Source organism: Rhinopithecus roxellana, chromosome 11 (assembly GCF_007565055.1).
Source record: "Rhinopithecus roxellana isolate Shanxi Qingling chromosome 11, ASM756505v1, whole genome shotgun sequence".
In the NCBI taxonomy this organism is placed as follows: Eukaryota; Metazoa; Chordata; class Mammalia; order Primates; family Cercopithecidae; genus Rhinopithecus; species Rhinopithecus roxellana.
The window spans coordinates 111,760,786-111,782,315 of record NC_044559.1 but is presented as its reverse complement, the minus strand read 5'-3'; the positions used below and the strand labels follow the sequence as shown (position 1 = coordinate 111,782,315).

The 21,530-nt window shown below is 37.8% G+C and overlaps 1 protein-coding gene across 1 annotated transcript in view; it reads right to left on the bottom strand.

Moving 5' to 3' along the window:
* Window positions 1–21,530, bottom strand: part of DNAJC1 (DnaJ heat shock protein family (Hsp40) member C1) — a 240,652-nt gene that overhangs the window by 120,927 nt on the left and 98,195 nt on the right. Inside the window, exon 7 of the mRNA XM_010367572.2 lies at window positions 18,187–18,277. Coding sequence (XP_010365874.2) covers window positions 18,187–18,277 — 91 coding nt within the window. The remainder of the gene's footprint in view (window positions 1–18,186; window positions 18,278–21,530) is intronic.

Genomic DNA, 21,530 nt, shown 5'->3' with positions numbered 1-21,530 from the left:
TGTCTCTACTAAAAATACAAAAAAAAAAAAAAAAATTTTGCAAAAAGGAATCTTAAAAACTACATGTACTATTTAAAGGAAGGGGACGTCTTAATTAAGAATGAAAACCCAGATGCAATTACAAAAAAAATAAGAGTAAACAAATCAAGAGACAAATAATAGATTTGGAAAGGATGTATCCAATTCAGAGTATGAACAGAAGATAGCTATAAAGAGATTTTATAAATGGACAAGGGGATAAGCAACCCAATAGAAAAATATAGGCAAAGGTCATAAATGGGCAATCCACAATTGAGCAAATCCACATGGCCAAGAAATAAGAAAAGAGGCTCATACACTCTAAAGGTTAAAGAAATACAAATTAAGTAATACCGAGATATAATTTTATACCAATCATATGGGTACAAATTTAAAATCTAATTCAGATGTGCTGTTGGCAGGGAAAAGGCTACTTTTAAATTGGTGGAGGAAAGGTGAATTATTCTATTACAGTCTTTCTGGAAAGCAGTCTGAACATATGTATTAAAATTAAAATATACAGCCTTTTCCCCAGCAATTCTCCCAGAAACAAAAGTACTCAAATATAACTGCATGTGGTTATGTATGTGTTTGAGTGTGTGTATGACTATTTACTGTTTCTTCATAGAGAGGTGAAACTATTAACATAGTAAATGCTATTAGGAGAAATGACTGAATAATTATTGATAATGCTTTTACACTGAAAGGTATGAAATCACCATTGAAGTTGAGCAATAGCAGAACTAATTTGGGCTACATATAGAGAATCAGTTATTTTTTTAAAAAGCAAATAAATTCAGTTGTTTGTATTTATTTCTGGGGTGTTTCATTACAATTGCAAGTGATGTCTTTTTAAATAAGCATTTATAAAGGAGCACTAAATACAGAAATGAAAGGTACTGCTATAAACTAATACAAAAATACACAAACCAGTGTCACTATAAATTAACCACACAAACAAGTCAACATAATAACCAGCTAATAATACAATGACAGGATCAAATCCACACATATCAATACTAACCCTGAATGTAAATGTGCTAAATGTCCCACTTAAAAGTCACAGAGAGTGACAAGCCAGATAAAAAAACAAGACTCAATGGTATGCTGCCTTCAAGAGACCCATCTCACGAGTAATGATACCCTTAGGCTCAAAATAAAGAAATGAAGGGAAAACTACCAAACAAATGGAAAACAGGAAAAAGCAGGGGTTCCAATCCTAAATAAAGATTAAAGCAGGTTCTTAGAGACTTAAAAAGAGACACAGACTCACCCACAATAATAGTGGAAGACTTCAACCCTCCATTGACAGTATTAGACACATCACTGAGGCAGAAAAGTAACAAAGATATTCAGGACTCAAAATCAACAGTGAACTAAACGGATCTGATAGATCTCTACAGAACTTTCTACTCCAAAACAACAGAGTATACATTCTTGTCCTTGCCACATGGCACATACTCTAAAATTGATCACATAATTGAACATTAAACTATCGTCAGCAAATGCAAAAGAACCAAAACCATACTAAACACACTCTCGAACCACAGTGCAATAAAAACAGAAGTCAAGACTAAGAAACTTGCTTAAAAGAATGCAATTACATGGAAATTAAATGACATACTACTGAATGACTTTTAGATAAATCATGAAATAAAGGCAGAAATTAAGAAGTTATTTGAAACTAATGAAACCAAAGATACAACATACCAGAATATCTGTGACACAGCTAAGGCAGTGTTAAGAGGGAAATTCATAGCACTAAATGCCCACATCAAAAAGTCAGAAAGATCTCAAATTAACAATCTAACATCACAACGGAAAGAATTAGAGAAGCAAGAAAAAATCAACTGCAAAGATAGCAGAAGACAAAATATAACCAAAATCAGAGCTGAAATGAAGGAGACAGAGACAAGAAAAACCATTCAAAAGATAAACAAATGCAGGAATGGATTTTTTCTTTTTAATTAACAAGACAGATAAGCTACTAGCTAGGCTAATAGAGAGAAAATCCAAATACACACAAGTAGAAATGATGAAGGGACTCATCATTACCACTGACCCCACAGAAGTAAAGATAACCAATAGAAACTACTACAGAAACCTCTATGCACACAAACTAGAAAACCTAAAAGAGATGGATAAATTCCTGGACACACACACCCTCCCATGACTGAACCAGAAAGAAATTGATTCCCTGAATATACCAACAACGAACTCCAAAATTGAATCAGTAATAAATTAGGCTCCCAACTAAAAAAAGGCCAGGACCCGATGGATTCACAGCTGAATTCTACCAGATGTACAAAGAAGAGCTGGTACCATTCCTACAGAAACTATTCCAAAAAACTAAGGAGGAAGGACTCCTCTCAAACTCATTCTATGAGGCCAGCATCATCCTGATACCAAAACCTGGCAGAGCCACAACAACAAAAAAACTTCAGGCTAATATCCTTGATTAACAGTGATGCAAAAACTACAAAATATTTGCAAACTGAATGCAGCAGCATATCAAAAAGCTAATCCACCTCAATCAAGTATTCTTCATCCCCAGGTAGCAAGGTTGGTACAACATATGCAAATTAACAAATGTGATTCTTCACATAAACAGAACTAAAGACATAAACTGCATGATTACCTGAATAGACACAGAAAAAGCTTTCAATAAAATTCAACACCACTTTACGTAAAAAAAAAAAAAAAAAAAAAAAAAAAAAAAAAAAAACACACACGAAAAAAAAACCTCTCAACAAACTAGGTATTCCCTTTGAAAATCGGCACAAGACAAGGATGCCCTTTCTCACCACTTCTATTCAACACAGTTTATTCAACACAGTATTGAAAGTCCTAGCTGAAGCAATTAGGCAAGAGAAAGAAATAAAGGGCATTCAAATAAGAGAGAAAGCCAAACTGTCCCTGTTTGCAGTTGACATGATTCTGTATCTAGAAAACCCCATAGTTTTGGCCCAAAACTCCTTTAGCTGGTAAACAACTTCAGCAAAATTTCAGGATACAAATCAATGTACAAAAATCACTAGCATTCCTATACTCCAACAACAGCCAAGCCGAGAGTCAAATTAGAAAGGCAATCCCATTCACAACTGCCACAGAAAGAACAAAAATACCTAGGAATACAGCCAACCAGGGAGGTGAAAGAGCTCTACGACGAGAATTACAAAACTCAAATAAAGAAATCAGAGAAGACACAAACAAGTAGAAAAACATCCCATGCTCACGGATAGGAAGAATCAGTATCATTTAAATGGCCATATTGCTGAAAGTAATTTACAGATTCAATGCTATTCCTATCAAATTAACAATGACATTCTTCACGGAACTAGACAAAACTATTTTAAAATTCATACAAAATGAAAAAGAGCCTGAATAGCCAAGGCAATCCTAAGCAAAAAGAACAAAACTGGAGGCATCACACTACCTGACTTCTAACTATACTACAGGGCTAGAGTAACCAAAACAGCATGGTACTGGTACAAAAACAGGCACATAGACCAAGGGAACAGAACAGAGAACCCAGAAATAAGGCTGCACACCTATAATCATCTGACCTTTGACAAAGCTGATAAAAACAAGCAATAAGGAAAGGACTCCCTATTCAGTAAGTGGTGCTGGGATAACTGGCTAGCCATATGCAGAAGACTGAAACTGGACCTTTTCTTTACACCATATACAAAAAACTAAAGATGGAGTAAAGACTTAAACATAAAACCCAACTATAAAAACCCTGGAAGACAACATAGGCAATAGCATCCTGGATGTAGGAATGGGCAAAGATTTCACGACCAAGACACCAAAAGCAATTGAAACAAAAGCAAAAATTGACAATTGAGATTTAAACTTAAGAGCTTCTGCACAGCATAAAGAAACAACAGAGTAAACAGACAACCTACAGAATGGGAGAAAATTTTTGAAAACTTTGCATGTGACAAAAGGTCTAATATCCAGGATCTATAAGGAACTTAAATAAATTTACAAGAGAAAAACAACCCCATTAAAAAGTGGACAAATGACATAAACAGATACTTTTCAAAAGAAGACATCCATGCAGCCAACAAGCATATGAAAAAATGCTCCATATCACTGATTATTAGAGAAATGAAAATCAAAACCACAAAGAGATACCATCTCAATCCAGTCAGAATGACTATCACTAAAAGGTCAAAAAATAACAGATGATGCCAAGGTTGTGGAGAAAAGGGAACACCTATACACTGTTGGTGGGAGTGAAAATTAGTTCAACCATTATGGAAGACAGTATGGTGATTCCTCAAAGAGCTTTTAAGCAGAACTACTATTTAATCCAGCAATATCATTACTGAGTATATACCCAGAGGAGTGTAAATCATTCTACCATAAAGACACATGCACACAAATGTTCACTGCAGCACTATTCACAATAGCAAAGACATGGAATCAACCTGAATGCCCATCAATGACCAATCTGATAAAGAAAATATGGTACATATACTCCATGGGATACTATGCAGCCATAAAATGTGGTACATATACACCATGGAATACTATGCAGTCATAAAAAAGAATGAGATCATGTCTTTTGCAGAAACATGGATGGAGCTGGAGGCTGTTATCCTTAGCAAACTAAAGCAAGAACAGAAAACCAAATACCATATGTTTTCACTTAAAAGTGAGAGCTAAATGATAAGAACTTATGAGCACAAAGAAGGAAACAACAGACACTGAGGTCTACTTGAGGTTGGAGGGTGGGAGGAGGGAGAGGAGTATAAATGATAACTATTGGGTACTGGGCTTAATATGTGGGTGATTAATCTGTACAACAAGTTCCTGTGACATGAGTTTACCTATATAAGCTTTTTTAAAAGCTTATTTATTTATGTAGTTTCTAAACTTTTAGGTTCACATGTTCCCCTGAACCTAAAAGTTTAAAAACTACATAAATAAATAAGCTTTAAAAAAATCGTTTTACAAAGTGTATTACTTCATTCTCACAATGCTAGAAATAACTGAGACTGGGTAACTTATAAAGAAAAGAGGTTTAAGTGGCTCACAGGTCTGCAGGTTGTACAGGAAGCGTGACTGCTTCTGCCTCTGTGGAGGTGGTTCAGGAAGCTTTCCAATCAAGGCAGAAGGCAAAAGGAGAACAGGTAGACGGCAGGGGCAGAAACAAAAGAGAGAGAGAGAGGGAGGAGGTGCTACACACTTTTAAACAAGCAGATCTCATGAGAACTCATCGTCTCAAGAAGAGCACCAAGGGGATTTGCTAAACCATTCATGAGAAATTGCCCCCATGATCCAATCACCTCCCACCAGGCCCCACCTCCAATACTGGTGATTATATTTCGACATGAGATTTGGGTGGGGGCACAGATCCCAATCGTATGAGAAATTAATATAAAACTTCCATTTCAGAAAAAATGGAGAACTTTTCCACATTCGTCTCACTAAGAATTATAAAAAAGATAAAAGAGTAAACAAGTTATTTGTTCACTCATCTTAAATTAACCATTATATATAAAACAAACACAAGAAGAATTTGAAAGTTAGTGAGAAGGCTGACCAGCGAGGTACTACAGGGCTCAAGAATACCCAGAGTGGTCAGTTCTATGAGTTTTCCTTGTGTTTCTTACATATCTCAGACTTGGTGCTGCAGAAACTAGCAACCCAGAAACACTAACAGGCAAAGACACACACATACAGGCAAAACAACAACAGCCTGCTCTCTCTAGTTAAAGGACCAAAAAAGAGACAGCACAGGCATTTACCTTTTGTCTAAAAGATAAAGCTTTTAGACAATAACCACTCTAATTCAGACAAACAAGACAGAAAGTAGTGTCACCCCCATCCCACCACTCACCATGAGAGCAAAGACTAATGGGAAACCTAGGCTCCTGCCATTGCCAGCCTGTAATGAGGCACCCAACCTCCCCACCAGGGAGATGTAAGAGAGAAGGCTAAAAGATAAGGTGGATCCTCCTCCTGCTAATGAAGTCAGTAGAGACTCTATGGGTAGCCTGAACCTCCATATCCTCCCAGAAGTAATAGGTGTCTCTCCCTCTACCAGACAGTGTGATTACAGAGGAAGTCTAGTGGGCTGGTGTGGTGGCTCACACCTGTAATCTCAGCACTTTGGGAGGCTGAGGGGAGTGGATGACCGGAGGTCAGGAGTTCAAGACCAGCCTGGCCAACATGGTGAAACCCTGTTTCTACTAAAAATATGAAAATTAGCCGGGTGTGGTGGTGTGTGCCTGTAAACCCAGCTATCAGGGAGCCTGAGGCAGGAGAATGTTTGAATCTGGGAGGCAGAGGTTGCAGTGAGCCGAGATCGCGCCAATGCACTCCAGCCTGGACGAAACAATGAGACTTCATCTCAAACAAAACAAAAAAAAACAAAAACAGAAGCCTAGTGAAGAATCAGGGCTTTCATAACCGCCCAATGGTAGCAAAGCCATCCCCACATAATGTCAGTGGAGGCCAAGTGGGGTGCAGTAAGTAGGTATTCCTGCTCCTCCTCCTAGACAGCGTGTTATCAGTGGAGGTCCAGAGGCAAGCAGGAATACCCATACCCACTTGAGAATCCACAAACACTCCGTTCCTCATCTGTCAAACAGACCACATAGGAAACCTGGACTTCAATTCTACCTAGCAGTAACAGGCAGCACTACCCCTTCCATGGCTAGAGTATTGCCAAAGAAGACCAGGTAAAACAGAAGACTTAAATAAGGTCCAAAGTTTCATCATACCCCTAAATGTCCAAATTTAAATCAAAAATCAGTTGTCACACCAAGAATCAAGAATGCTTCAATTTGAATGAGAAAAAGTAACAGATGCCAACAAGATAAAAGGGATATTTAAATTACTTGGTGCCAGGCCTCTGAGTCCAAGCTAAGCCATCATAGCTCTTGTGACCTGCACGTGTACATCCAGATGTCCTGAAGCAATTGAAGATCCACAAAAGAAGTGAAAATAGCCTGAATTGATGACATTCCACCACTGTAATTTGTTTCTGCCCCAATGTTTTTGTAATCTCCCCCACCCTTAAGAATGTTCTTTGTAATTCTCCGCATCCTTGAGAATGTACTTTGTGAGATCCACCCCCTGCCCACAAAACATTGCTCCTAACTCCACCGCTTATCCCAAAACCTATAAGAACTAATGATAATCTACCACCCTTTGCTGACTCCTTTTTCGGACTCAGCCCGCCTGTACCCAGGTGAAATAAACAGCCTATTGCTCACACAAAGCCTATTGGGGGTCTCTTCACATGGATGCGTGAGACACTTGGCTGGGCGTGGTGGCTCACATCTGTAATCCCAGCACTTTGGGAGGCCGAGGTGGGCAGATTATCTCAGGTCAGGAGTTCGAGACCAGCCTGACCCACAAAGTGAAATCCTGTCTCTACTAAAAATGCAAAAATTAGCCGGGTGTAGTGGTGTGCACCTGTAATCCCAGCTACCTGGGAGGCTGAGGCAGAAGAATCGCTTGAACCCAGGAGGGGGAGGTTGCAGTGAGCCAAGACGGTACCATTGCATTCTAGCCTGGGCAACAGAGTGAGACTCCATCTCAAAAAAATAAAAAATAAAAAATTACTTGATTGAGCTATTAAAGCAGCCATGTAATAATGATATGACAAGCAATAATGAACACTCCTGAAACAAATAAATAAAAAGTTTCAGCAAAAACAAATAGAAGACATACAGAAGAACCAAATGGAAATGTCAGAGCTGATGTGTAACTGAAGTTAAAAACTTAATGGATGGGCTCAACAGCAGAATGAAGCAAACAGAGAAAAGAATCAGTGAATTTGAGGATAGAAAAACATAAATTGCCCAATCTGAAAAACAAAGCAGACAAAACAAAACAAAACAAACAAACAAACAAACAAAAAACTAAAAACACAGCCCTGGAAAGTTTTGGGACTCTGAACAGCAACTTAAAAGCAGCAACAGAGAAACAAGACCTTATCTGTAGTAGAAAGAGCATTCAAATGACAGTGTATTTCTCACCTCAAACCATGGAGGCCAGAAGGAAGCGGCACAGCATTTTTCAAATGTTGAAAGAAAATAACTGTTATGCCTGAAATCAATATCCTGTAACAATATCTTACCGGAATGAAGGGGAAGCCAAGACATCCTGAGATGAAGGAAAACTAAAAGAATTCATCACCAGTGGACCTATCCTGCAATAATGGCTAAAGCAAGCTCTATAAACGGAAAATAAATCATAAAAGAAAATATATTGGACAACCAGGAAAGAAGAAAGGACAAAAGAATAAAAATATGAGTAAACGCAACAGACTTTCCTCCTGCTCTTGAGTTTTCCAATTATGTATGACGGTTAAATCAAAATTATAACCTTCAGTGTTACAGAGAAAATACTCAAGATAATGATAGTATAAACAAGGAAGGTAAAGGGATTTAAGGGGAGGTAAGGCTTTTACGTGTCAAAATAGCAAAAATCTCGACACCAGTAGACTGTGATATGCTATGTATATGTAACATTATACCTATTATACCCACTAAAAAGTGATACAAAAAAATAGTAAAAAAAAAACCATAAATAAATTAAAGTGGCATTCTAAAAAATGTTGAGCCACAGGAAGGCAGAAAGAAAACAGAGAAATGATAATGAGAGAGAAAAAATAGAAAATAAAAAATACAATAGCAGACTTAAGCCCTAACATATCAATCACTATATGAAATGTAAATGGTTTAAATACACAAATTGTCCATTTAACACTCACACACATACACACACAGTCTTTTGTCTTTTTTACATATATATGCTATTTATAACAGAGAACTGCTATCTGTAATAGAGAAAACAGAGAAATGATAATGAGAGAGAAAAAATAGAAAATAAATAATAAAATGGCAGACTTAAGCCCTAAGAGATCAATCACTATATTAAATGTAAACAGTGTAAATATACAAACTATTTAATACACACAAACATATACACATATGGTTTTTCATCTTTTTTACATATATATGCTATCTGTAGCAAACTCTTTTCAAATATAACAATATGGGTAGGTTGAAAGTAAAACCATTGGAAAGATATACCATACAAACATTAATCAAAAGAAAGCAGAAGTAGTTATACTAGTATCAGGTAAGGTAAAGTAGACTATAAGGCAAAAACAAATTACCAGGAATGAAGAGAGACATTTATATAATGATAAAAAGATCCACCAAGATGGCATAGCAATCCTAAATGTGTATGCACCAAACAACAGAGCTGCAAAACATGTGAAACAAAAACTGATAGAACTGAAGACAAATTTATAATTACAGTAAAAAATTCCAATACCCCCTCTCAATAATTAATAGCATAACTAAATATATAAATCATCAATGATATACAACTCAACAATGCCATCAGCCAACTGGATCTAACTGGCATTTATAGAACACTCCAATTCACTACAGCAGAATACACATTCTTTTCAAATGTCCATGGAATATATGCCAAGATGGACCATATCTTGGGCCATAAAATAGATCTGAACAAACTTAAAGGAATTTAACTCATACAGAATATGCTTCCTAATGAAAAGGGAATCAAACTACCAATGTTTAATAGAAATATAACAAAAAGGGCCCTGAACATTTGGAAACTAAACAATATACTTTTAAATAATCAATGCACGAAAGAGGAAATCTCAAGAAAAAAATACTGAGCTGAGTCAAATAAAAATGTATCAAAATATGTGGCCGAGCGCAGTGGCTCACGCCTGTAATTCCGGCACTTTGGAATGCCAAGGTGGGTGGATCACTTGAGGTCAGGAGTTCAAGACCAGCCTGGGCCAACATGGTAAAACCTTACCTCTACTAAAAATAAAAAAATAAGCCGGGCATGGTGGCACATGCTGTAATAACTACTCGGGAGGCTGAGGTGGAAGAATTGCTTGAACCTGGGGGGTAGAGGTTGCAGTGAGCCTAGACCGCACCACTGCACTTCAGCTTGGGCAACAGAGTGACATTCTGCCAAAAAAAAGAAAAAAGAAAAGAAAAATCAAAATATATGAGACATAGCCAAAGCAGTGCTGAGAGGGAAATGTATAGCATTAAATGCCGACATTAGAAAAGAGAAAAAGTCTCAAATTAATAATCTAAACTTCCACATCAAGAAACTATAAAAAGATCAAAACAATCCAAAAGCAAACAGAAGGAAAGAAGCAATCAAAACAAGAGCAGAAATCAATGAAATTGAAAACAAAAACACAGAGAAAATAGACTACACAAAAAAACTGGTTCTTTGAAAAGATCAACATCTGGCAAATCTGACAAAGGAAACAGAAGACAAAAGTTACCTATATTAAAAAGTTGAAATCACTACAGGGCATACAGACATCAAAAGGATAAAAAGCAAATACTAGGAACAACTCTAGATACATGTATTTGACAACTTAGATGAAAAAGACCAATTGCTCAAAAAACACAAACTATCTCAACTCACTCATAAAATCGATAAATGAAACATGAAATATATTTAAATAGCTCTATAACTCTAAATCAAATTTAATTTATTTTAATACTCCAAAGAAAGAAATATTCAGGCTCAGATGATCTCACCAGAGAATTCTGCCAAACATTTCAAGAATTAATGGCAGTGTTAGACATTCTCTTTCAGAAAATAGAAAAGGAAGGCTGGGCACGACGGCTCATGCCTGTAATCCCAATACTTAGGGAGGCCAAGGCAGGTGGATCACTTCAGGTCACGAGTTTGAGACCAGCCTGGCCAACATGGTGAAACCCCATCTCTACTAAAAACACAAAAATTAGCCAGGCATGGTTGTGGGCGCCTGTAATCCCAGCTACTTGGGAGGCTAAGGCAAGAGAATCACTTGAACCAGTAAGCCAAGATTGCATGATTGCACTCCAGTCTGGGCAAGAAAAGCAAAGCTCTGTTTTTCAAAAGAAAAAAAAAAAAATAGAAGAGGAGAGAAAACTTCCTATTTCATTACATGAAGCTGGTATTACCAATACCAAGGTCATACAAAGACAGTGCAAAAAGAGAAAGATAATGCTATGGTTTGAACATTTGTGTCCCCTCCAAAATTCATGTTGAAACAGTCTCATAGAGGTGGAGCCTTTGGAAAGTGATTATGTCATGAGGGCTCCTCCCTCATAAATAGGATTAAAGGCCTTATAAAAGAGGCTTCACACAGCATTCTGTCCCCTTTCTTCTTCTATCTCTTCTGCCATGTGAGGACACAGCATTCATCTCCCATAGAGGATGCAGCAACAAGGTGCCATCTTGGAAACAGAGACCAGGGCCTCATCAGATACTAAACTTGCTGGTACCTTGATCTTGGACTTCTCAGACTCCAGAACTGTAAGAATAAATTTCTGTTGATCATAAATTATCCAGTCTCAGGTATTTTGTATAGCAGCACAAAATAAACTAAAATAGAAAGTAATACTGAGAACTGGTGGTGCTACTATAACAAATACCTGAAAATGTAGAAGTGGTTTTGAAATTGAGTAATGGGTAGAAGCCAGAACAGCTCTGAAGTGCATGCTAAAGCATTAAGCATGCTTCCAGTGAGAGCTCTGAAGAAGAGGAGAGCTGTAGAGAAACCCTCAGTCATCTTAGAGATGATCTAAGTGGTTGTGATCAGAATGCTGGTAGAAATAAGGACAGTAAAGGCCATTCTGATAAGGCTTTAGTTGGAAATGAGCAGTTTATTGGAAACCGGAAGAAGGGCCACCCTTGCTGTAAAGTGGCAATGAACTTGGCTGAATTGTGTTTTGGGTCCTATTACTTTGAGGAAGGCAGAACTTAAGAGCAATGGGCTAGGATATTTTGTGGATGACACCTCTATCTCTAAGTAAATTGTTCAGGATGCTTCATGGCTTCTCTTGACTACTTACAGTAAAATGCAAGAAGAGAGAAAGAAATTAGATATAAAATTTATAATTAAAAGGAAAGCAGAAGTTAAAGATTTAAAAAATTCTCAGCCTGGTCAGGTTTTAAAGTATGCTTGAAGAAGAATGCCAACGGTGTGGCCAAGCAAACATTTGATAAGGAGATATAATATGAATAGAAGGAAGACATATGCTATTCATCAAGACGATGGAAGAATGACCGCAAAGGTATTTTGGAGATTATCTGTGCTGCCCTTCTCATAGCAGGCTCAGAGCACCAGGTCCTTGAGGGCAGAACAGTTTCAAAAAAGGGGCCCAAACCACTTGTGAAACCATGGGGCTTGTTGCTCAGGATGTCTCATTTCTTTTCCGTGCATTCAGCCACAGTGCTCCTCAGCCACCTCAGGTATGGCTCACGCAGGCCATGGTGCATCTCAGGCCACCACTTCAGGGGGCACAAGCAGTAAACCTTGGTGGCATCCATGTGGTGCTAACTCTGCAGGTGCACAGAGTGTGTGAGTTGTGGAGATATGTCTACCTAGATTTCAATGGATGCCTCATAGAAGTCTCAGCGCTCAGGCAAAGAACTGCCACAAAGGTGGGGCTACCAGAGACAACCCCAACTAGGGCCATGCCCTGTGGAGCCATAGGAGTAGGGCACCACGAAGACCTCAGAACTGCAGAGCCACCAGCATGCAACTCTAGCCTGGGAGAGCTTGCAGGCATGAGACCCCAGCCTGTGACAGCTGCTCCGTGGGCTGTGACCAGCAAAATTATAGTGCTGGGGTTGCCCAGAGCCTTGGGGACCCAACCTCTACTCTCGTGTATCTGGAAGATGAAACATGAAGTCAAAGTTGATTATTCTCAGGCCTCAAAAATTAATGATGTTTGCCATATTGGGTTTTCAACTTGGGGACTGTTGCCCCTTTATTCTTTCCCATTTCTCCCTCTTGGCATGAGAATATCAATCTTATGCCTGTCCCATCATTGTAATCTGGAAGCATATAACTTGTTTGATTTCACAGGTTCACAGGTAGAGGGGAATTGGCCTCAGAATGAATTGTACCTTGAGTCTCACCCATATCTGATTTAGATTATATTTAGATAAGACTACAGACCTTAAACTTTAAAGTTGATGCTGGAATGCGTTAAGGCTTTAGGGGCCATTGGCATGTAATTAATATGTTTTGTATGTGAAAAGGATATAAATTTTGGAGGGGGGTGGTTAGGAGTGAAATGCTATGGTTTGAATGCTTGAGTCCTTCCAAAATTTATGTTGAAGCAATCTCCAATGCAATAGTATTAAGAGGAAAAGGCCACTGGGAGGTGATGAGAGACCTCCCCTCTTGAAAAAATTAAGACTCTTACAAAAGAGACTTCACACAGCATTCAGCCCCTTTTCCCCTCTGTTCCCTGTGAGGACACGCGTTTGTGCCCTCCGGAGGATGTAGCAACAAGGTGCCATCTTGGAAGCAGACAGAAACCTTCGCCAGACGCCAAACCTACTGATGCCCCAATCTTGGACTCCCCAGCATCAAGAAGAGTGAGAATTAAATTTCTGTTCATTATAAATGAGCCAGTCTCAAGTTATTTCCCAGGTATTTTGATACAGCAGCACAAATGGACAATGATAATTACAGACCAGTATTTCTCATGAATATAGATGTAAAACTCTTTAACAAAATAGTAGCAAATAGAATTCAGCAATAAGAATTATACACCATGTCCACGTGGTGTTTATTCCAAATACGCATTGCTGGTTCAATATTCAAAATCCAATAATGTAATCTATCGTATTAATATACCAAAAAAGAAATATCACATAATCACAATTATTGATGCAGGAAAAAAACACTTCACAAAATTCAACACCCTGTCATGATTTCTAAAAATGCTCAGAAAACTAGGAATAGAGGGAAACTTTATCAACTTCATGTACAGCAGGGGTCCTCAAGCCCTGGGCCATGGACTGGTATCAGTCCATGCCTGTTAGGAACCAGACTGCATAGCAGGAGGTGAGCGGCAGGAGGGCAAGCATTACTGCCTGAGCTCTGCTTCCTGGCAGATCAGCAGCGGCACTAAATTCTCATAGGATCTAAGTTGCACACTCCTTATGAGAATCTAACCACAGTTTCATCACAAAACCATCCCCCACTGCCACCAGGTCCATGGAAAAATCTGTCTTCCACAAAATTGGTCCCTTATATATTGAATATATATACTTATATATTTATATACGTATATGATTTGAAATATTAAGGGAATTGTAAATTTATATTCGAGTTGTATGATTTTAAAATTTCACACTTCCATTGGTATTCAAATATCCTAGGATATTATACTGTACCTTAGGTAAAAGTACCTAGGATAAAATACTATATTCTTTAGATATTATTTGCCTATATACAAACTGCTTTGGAACGAGGGCTCCTATTAGATTTTAGGTTTTATAATATAAAATGGCATAAGGTACAGAGATTCTATTAGGTCATGTTTTCAGATATGCTGGAGCTAGTGATCGGTTATATGTCTTTGCATAAGTTATCTCAGAGAGTATGCTCTCATCCGTGAGCACCCTATGTTACCATAAGCAAAGTGTTCTAACCTAAACTGTGGCTGCTCTTCCTCAATCTATTTTTAATTCTTCCCTACCAACCACTGAATCAACTACTTTCTTCATGAACCTGAGTTTTCTAGAAAATCACTCTTCCTTTACTCTTAAGGAAGGTGACTAAATTTTCTCATCCTGCCACACTAAAAAGTCACATTCTGTCCCCACTTTCTCACTGAGTGCTTCATCTTACAGGGTATCCCTGAGGCACCCCTACTTGAATCCCTTTCTGGGGCATGCAACAAGGACCACAAAACAAGAAAAACATAACTAATGTTGGGAACTATTTCTCCATATTTAAAGGAAGTACTTGGCAGCAGAGTTTTGATTAATTTTGGTTTTGTTTTAAAATCATATAAGGTACAAAGAAAGGGGTCAAGGAAATAATCAAGTTTACTTCTATCCTTTCCTTTCCTTGTCTATTCAAATTGTGACCTTTGCAATTTCTTTATAAAGTAAGTCAAACGTCTTTTTCTCATTCATGATATGGGCTGTTTTAGTACACATAATTCACTTTTATTAATTTAGAATAAAACATATGATTAGAGAATGTGTAAAAAATCATTAACCCTCAAAAGTCTAATATTTGTAAGTATTCAACTTATTTAAACCTAAACCACAAAACTGATTAAAGGTTTATAGTAAGTGCCCCAAATTTCCCAAACATATATCAATATTTTTTTTTGCATAAAGACTTCTCAGAAGGATATTTATTTTTAAGAAATCACCCTTTTCACTGCCCCCCCATATCTAAAATACTATTTTAATAGGACTATCACATCCTACTCGAAGTAGTTCTAGCGCAGCCATCAGAGAATACTGCACAATCTAAGCAGTAAAGCAGATGAGGGCAGATTAGCAATTAGGTCATGAAAAACAGGCAGCATAAAACAGCTATTGCTAATCTACATGAGATGCATTTACTCAATTAAGTAGACGGAAATGTTATTATGAACTTGATATTCTGATGATGGTCTTTAAAATTAAGAAGGATGGGGCAAATGAAATGCACACTGGGGGATTTGGGGCCTTTATGTATTAATTCTAAAGTATACAATGCAGAATACTGTAATGAAGTTAACAAAATTAATTAAAATATTCTTTGCATGTAACCATTAGAGACTACATTAAAAAATACATGACAGTCTGACATTGTTAACAGTAAATGTGACTGTTCTTTAACATTCTTAATATTGATACCATCACCTTTTCTAAATATACCACTGATAAAAGAAGCATGCAAGATAACAGTCTTATTATTCAGAGCATAGTATGAGGATTGTTTTTAATATGCTTTCTGGTATTTACTTACTCTATTCTGAGTTTCAATAACTGATAAGCTAGTGATGAATTTTCAAATGTTTTAGAAGACTGTTACACATTTTTACTTTCAGATATTTACACATTTTTTAGTTTGTGATTTTTACAAAATCAGACAATGACAAAATTGAAAGAGACTTTTTTTTTCTGAGATGGAGTCTTGCTCTGTCACCCAGGTTGGAGCTCAGTGGCATGATCTCGATGTACAGAAACGTCTGCCTCCCAGGTTCAAGTAATTCTCCTGCCTCAGCCTCCCGAGTAGTGGGGATTACAGGCACCCACCACCACGCCCAGATAATTTTTGTATTTTTAGTAGATATGGGGTTTCACCATGTTGTCCAGGCTGGTCTCGAACTCCTGACCTCCAGTGATCCGCCCATCCTGGCTTCCCAAAATGCTGGGATTACAGGTATGAGCCACTGTGCCCAGCCAAGAAGAAACTATTAAATATGCTTGAGAATTATATCAAACTCTTAAGCAGAACAAAAGTCATTGAACAATTTTGGAAAAATAGTTAACTCCAAAATGAGCTTTTGTATAGTGATAAACACTTCATGTTTAACCTCTAATTTCAGAAAGAGTAGTGTATATACTTAGTCTTGTTACTATTAAAGAATTCTAACGGATCTACCAAAATTACAATTAAGTTTTCTAACAAAAAATTACATAGAAATGATAAGCTGTGTCTATGAGAGCAATGAAATGTAGTGTATTTATGTTGCCACTAGGTAAATTTTGGATTAATTTTATATTCTTCTCTTTTCTTTTTTCTTTGTTTTGAGACAGCGTTTCACCCTTGTCACCCAGGCTGGAGTGTAATGGCGTCATCTCGGCTCACTGCAATCTTTACCTCCCAGGTTCAAGTGATTCTCCTGTCTCGGCCTCCCGAGTAGATGGGATTATAGGTGTCTACCACCACACATGGCTAATTTTTGTATTTTTAGTAGAGACGGGGTTTTGCCACGTTGGCCAGGCTGGTCTCAAACTCCTGACCTCAGGTGATTTGCCTGCCTCGGCCTCCCAAAGTTCTGGGATTACAGGCGTGAGCGACGGCGCCTGGCCAATAGTCTTCTCTTTTTTTAAAAATGTAATTTTTCTTCACCTTGTGATTAGTCTGAAAAGGCTTAGAAATTGTTATATACCAATTTTTCCTAAAAATAACAATTATATAAGAACGACAGAGTTTCACTTGCACACTCCTACTTCTTAACACACATGTAAACCTTGGTATGTAATAATCCTCTACCATTCTAACTCCTTCTTCTTAACAGAAGTCTACTTTAAACAATTATATAGTTGATGCGAATATTATTTTGTATTTGTAAGTATTGAAACTTTTTGAATTAAATAATGTGCTTCTCGAGATGGTGTTTTATAAGGCTAGGTGCTCAGTGGATGCTCATTAATATTCATGGAATTACATGAATTCATACATCCATCCATTTACTGAACATTTATTATGTGCCAGGACCCTGTTTGATGTTGCAGACACAAAGATGAATGGTCTCTGTTCTAAAGCTGTCCAGACACCTGAAGGATTGTGACAGACTGAAAAATGACCCCCTAAAATGACCACACCCAAATCCCTAGAACCTGGGACATAACAGTGAACAAAACAGATAAAGATCTTGTCCTTACAGAGCTTACATTCTACTGGGGGTGGGGGGTGGGGTGGAAATCAGATGGTAAACAAAACTAACATATAAATTAAAGTAGTATTAAGTGCTTGGAATAAAAATAAAGAAATGCAAAGAGACAGAGCCTATATGTGTGGGAGCCAAGATGTAGAGAAGGCAAAAACAGACAAAAGGACTGGGGCTGAGAAAACACCTTTTTAAATAATATATTCAACTTTTCCTAAAATCAGCAAGAACTGTCTTTGTGTTCAATAGAAGATTTCTTTTCACCATACTGATAATTTATACAAAGTTGTTCATACTATATAACAATAGTATGAAACAAAGATTTTCAAAACAAAAATCAATGGTATTTTCAGGTTTCCTAACTACAACTGTTACACAGCAAGTTGGGTGATTAACTGGTTAAACTAGCACTAAATATCAATTGTAATTACAATACTGAAGTATTTTAGGGCTTTGCAGACTTTGGATGCCCCTAGATTTGAGGAGTTACATGACTCAAGCTGATTATCCTTCCTTCTGATACCAAACTTTGGGTGGTAAAGTAATGCTATAATGTAGTATGTTCCATGTCAAACACATTAAGTACAAGTGACTCCACTAGGGAGTGGGGAAAAAAAAAAAAAAAAGAAAACCAGAAAATTTAATTACTGCTGAATTTAAAAGATAATTCACATTTAAATCATTAATTTTATATGATATTATTAAAATACTAATATTTAGAACTCACTTTGAAGTGTTTCAAGTTCAGTTCTAGTCAGTGCATCTTCCTTTTCCTTCAATCTTGTTTCTTTATATTTAGCATAAAACTGCCCAGCATCCTTAAAAAAAAAAAAGCATACATAAATTAACATAAAAATCAGTGTGCTTCAATAATATTTTCCATATAACTTAATTTTAAAGCATTATATTCATTTTATAAGTAGCCTTTCTTTTTGTTTTCAGATTTTATGATGAGCAGAAATTAAACATTTGTCTATGATTTTTCTCTCCTGGAGAGCCAGTTACAACGAGAAATTCTGAGTATAATTTTAAACTATTTTTTCTCTCAGATATGGAAAGGAGGTATCCTCTTCCTGTTTTCTTCCATTGTATCCTATTTTCTTTCTTTCTTTCTTTTTTTTTTTTTTGAGATGGAGTCTCGCTCTGTCTCCCAGGCTGGAGTGCAGTGGCGCGATCTTGGCTTACTGCAAGCTCCACCTCCCAGGTTCATGCCATTCTCCTGCTTCAACCTCCTGAGTAGCTGGGACTACAGGTGCCCACCACCATGACCGACTAATTTTTTAAAAAAATATTTTTAGTAGAGACGGGGTTTCATCGTGTTAGCAACGATGGTCTTGATCTCTTGACCTTGTGATCCCGCCTCGGCCTCTCAAAGTGTTGTGATTACAGGCGTGAGCCACTGCATCCGGCCAGCTATTTTCATAATATACTGTTGCATGTACAAAGAGCAGAAAAACTCATTTGCTGAACTGATTTGGCATGGCAATTTATATTACTGTGACTAACAAAGTACTACTGCTATATTCATATTAGCCCTTTAACTACAATAGATATTCAAAATTATTTTCAAATCTGATTATAAAACTTATATGCGCATGTATATAAAAGTGAAAGTTGTCACTCCTTCTTCTACCAACCTTAGAGACCAGTATAAGAACCGTTACCATGAAGTCTTGAGGATTGACGACTGAGGACACATACTGCATACATACACTTAGGTGTCAAAATACAGTGACTGAAGTCTCAATGAGTGGCACACAGGTAAGGCTTTAGTGGTGTACCAAAAAAAAAAAAACTAGGTCTTAAATAATGACATACACAAAAATAAACAAGTTAATGCTCTAGGCATATGAGATCTTGACAATGAAAATAAACAAACAGATCTTTTACCACACTCCTTGGCTCAAACCTCAGATATTTTATAGGAATACCACTTGTACAACAGCTACCAGCCCACACTGTGCTTCCATGTCTGTGCAACTGCTTTGCCCTCTGCCTACAATATTATGCTTCTCTGGCATTATTCTGATGAACTCTTATTAATCCTTGAAAATCCATTCAAGCCCCATCTCCTTTGCAAGTTTTTCTGACCTTCTCTGGCAGTGTAATTCTCCCTTGTATACTACCTTTTGTATTTAAACATGTCTATAACTGCTTTGTATCATGTTATATTCTCTTCCAGGTGAGAAATTGAGATAGGAATACTTACATGCCCAGAGCACAGTATCTGTCATAAAGCAGGTACTCAGTAAGTAAGTATTTACTGAATTGAATTAGACTGAAATATATGAGAAACCTAATAAAGCAAGAAATGAAGGGCCCTGATGACGAACTGAGGTGAAATAAGAAAAAGAAGGGTATCAAGAATAACTCTAGGGTAACATTCCCAGACTATAAGATTCCTAGAGCAGATAAATCATAGACCCATCTGAGAGCGCTTTATTTCGGCAGGAAAAAAAGGAACAAAATCTTTGATACTACTTTGACTCAGATGTAAATACATAAATACTTAAACCCTAGAAACTCTTTTCATCTATGACTGTGGCCAAATTAAAGCTTTCTCCTGGGGGTCTGTGTCTCTTGGGGTTCTATCAGAACTCCCCCACCTAATAAAAATTAGGTATTCTAAAATCATTGACTCAATACAATACAGATATATTATTAATACAGTAAAAGATCTCTTAATTCTTTTCATCCCCACTTTTATGCTCCTACTTCATATCTATGAGGATTCACACAAGCCCTAGGCCAGGTAAACAATGGTACTATTGGAAGAGCACAGATGGCCATGCACCCAACTTACTCATTCTCCCATGCCCATATATAGTTTAAGTTTCAACGGGGTTTTGGGTTAAGTTTTTACAGCCCCTTAACATTCCCCACCCCCCTGAAAAAAGTCAACCCTAAAGAATTATTATTTTATATTAAGCCATATGAGTCATTTATACCTTGGTGTGAATGAATGAATGAGCTTATTAGCGTCTTTCCACAGAGTAAGTTTTAATAGGGAAGAAGAAAAGGTCAGGAAGGCATTGGCTCCTTGAGGGGAGTAGGAAATGTGGCACATGCAAGAAAAGAAGGGCACAGATTAGTTATTTATGAGAGGTAAAAGAAAGTAGGCTGAAATCAATCATCACAGTATAGCACAGTGAAATATAGTGATTAAGAGGACAGATTTGGAGCCAGACTTTCTGAATTAAGATCTCAGCTCTGCCATCTTTTTTTTTTTTTTTTTTTTTTTTTTGAGACGGAGTCTTGCTCTGCCACCCAGGCTGGAGTGCAGTGGCCGGATCTCAGCTCACTGCAAGCTCCGCCTCCCGGGTTTACGCCATTCTCCTGCCTCAGCCTCCCGAGTAGCTGGGACTACAGGCGCCCGCCTCGTCGCCCGGCTAGTTTTTTGTATTTTTAAGTAGAGACAGGGTTTCACCGTATTAGCCAGGATGGTCTTGATCTCCTGACCTCGTGATCCGCCCGTCTCGGCCTCCCAAAGTGCTGGGATTACAGGCTTGAGCCACCGCGCCCGGCCAGCTCTGCCATCTTACTAGCTATGTGACATTCAGCAAATTATTTAACTTCTCTGTAGGTCCATTTTCTCCTCCATAAAATGGCGATAATAAAAGTACTTAACTTATATGACTGTCATGAAGATTAAATATGTTAATACCTGGGAAATAGAATGACATCTTCCACATAATTAGGCCTTATATGTATGTTAGCTATTCTTCTTCTTATTTATTTATTTTTTAAGATGGAGTTTCGCTCTTGTTGCCCAGGCTGGAGTGCAATGGCACGATCTCGGCTCACCGCAACCTCCGCCTCCCAGGTTCAAGCGATTCTCCTGCCTCAGCCTCTCGAGTAGCTGAGATTACAGGCATGCACCACCACACCCGGCTAATTTTGTATTTTTAGTAGAGAGACGGAGTTTCTCCATGTTGGTCAGGCTGGTCTCAAACTCCCGACCTCAGGTGATCCACCCGCCTCGGCCTCCCAAGGTGCTGGGATTACAGGTGTGAGCCACTGCGCCCGGCCTTTTCATTACTACTTCTACCAATTTGACAAGGATCTTGTTTT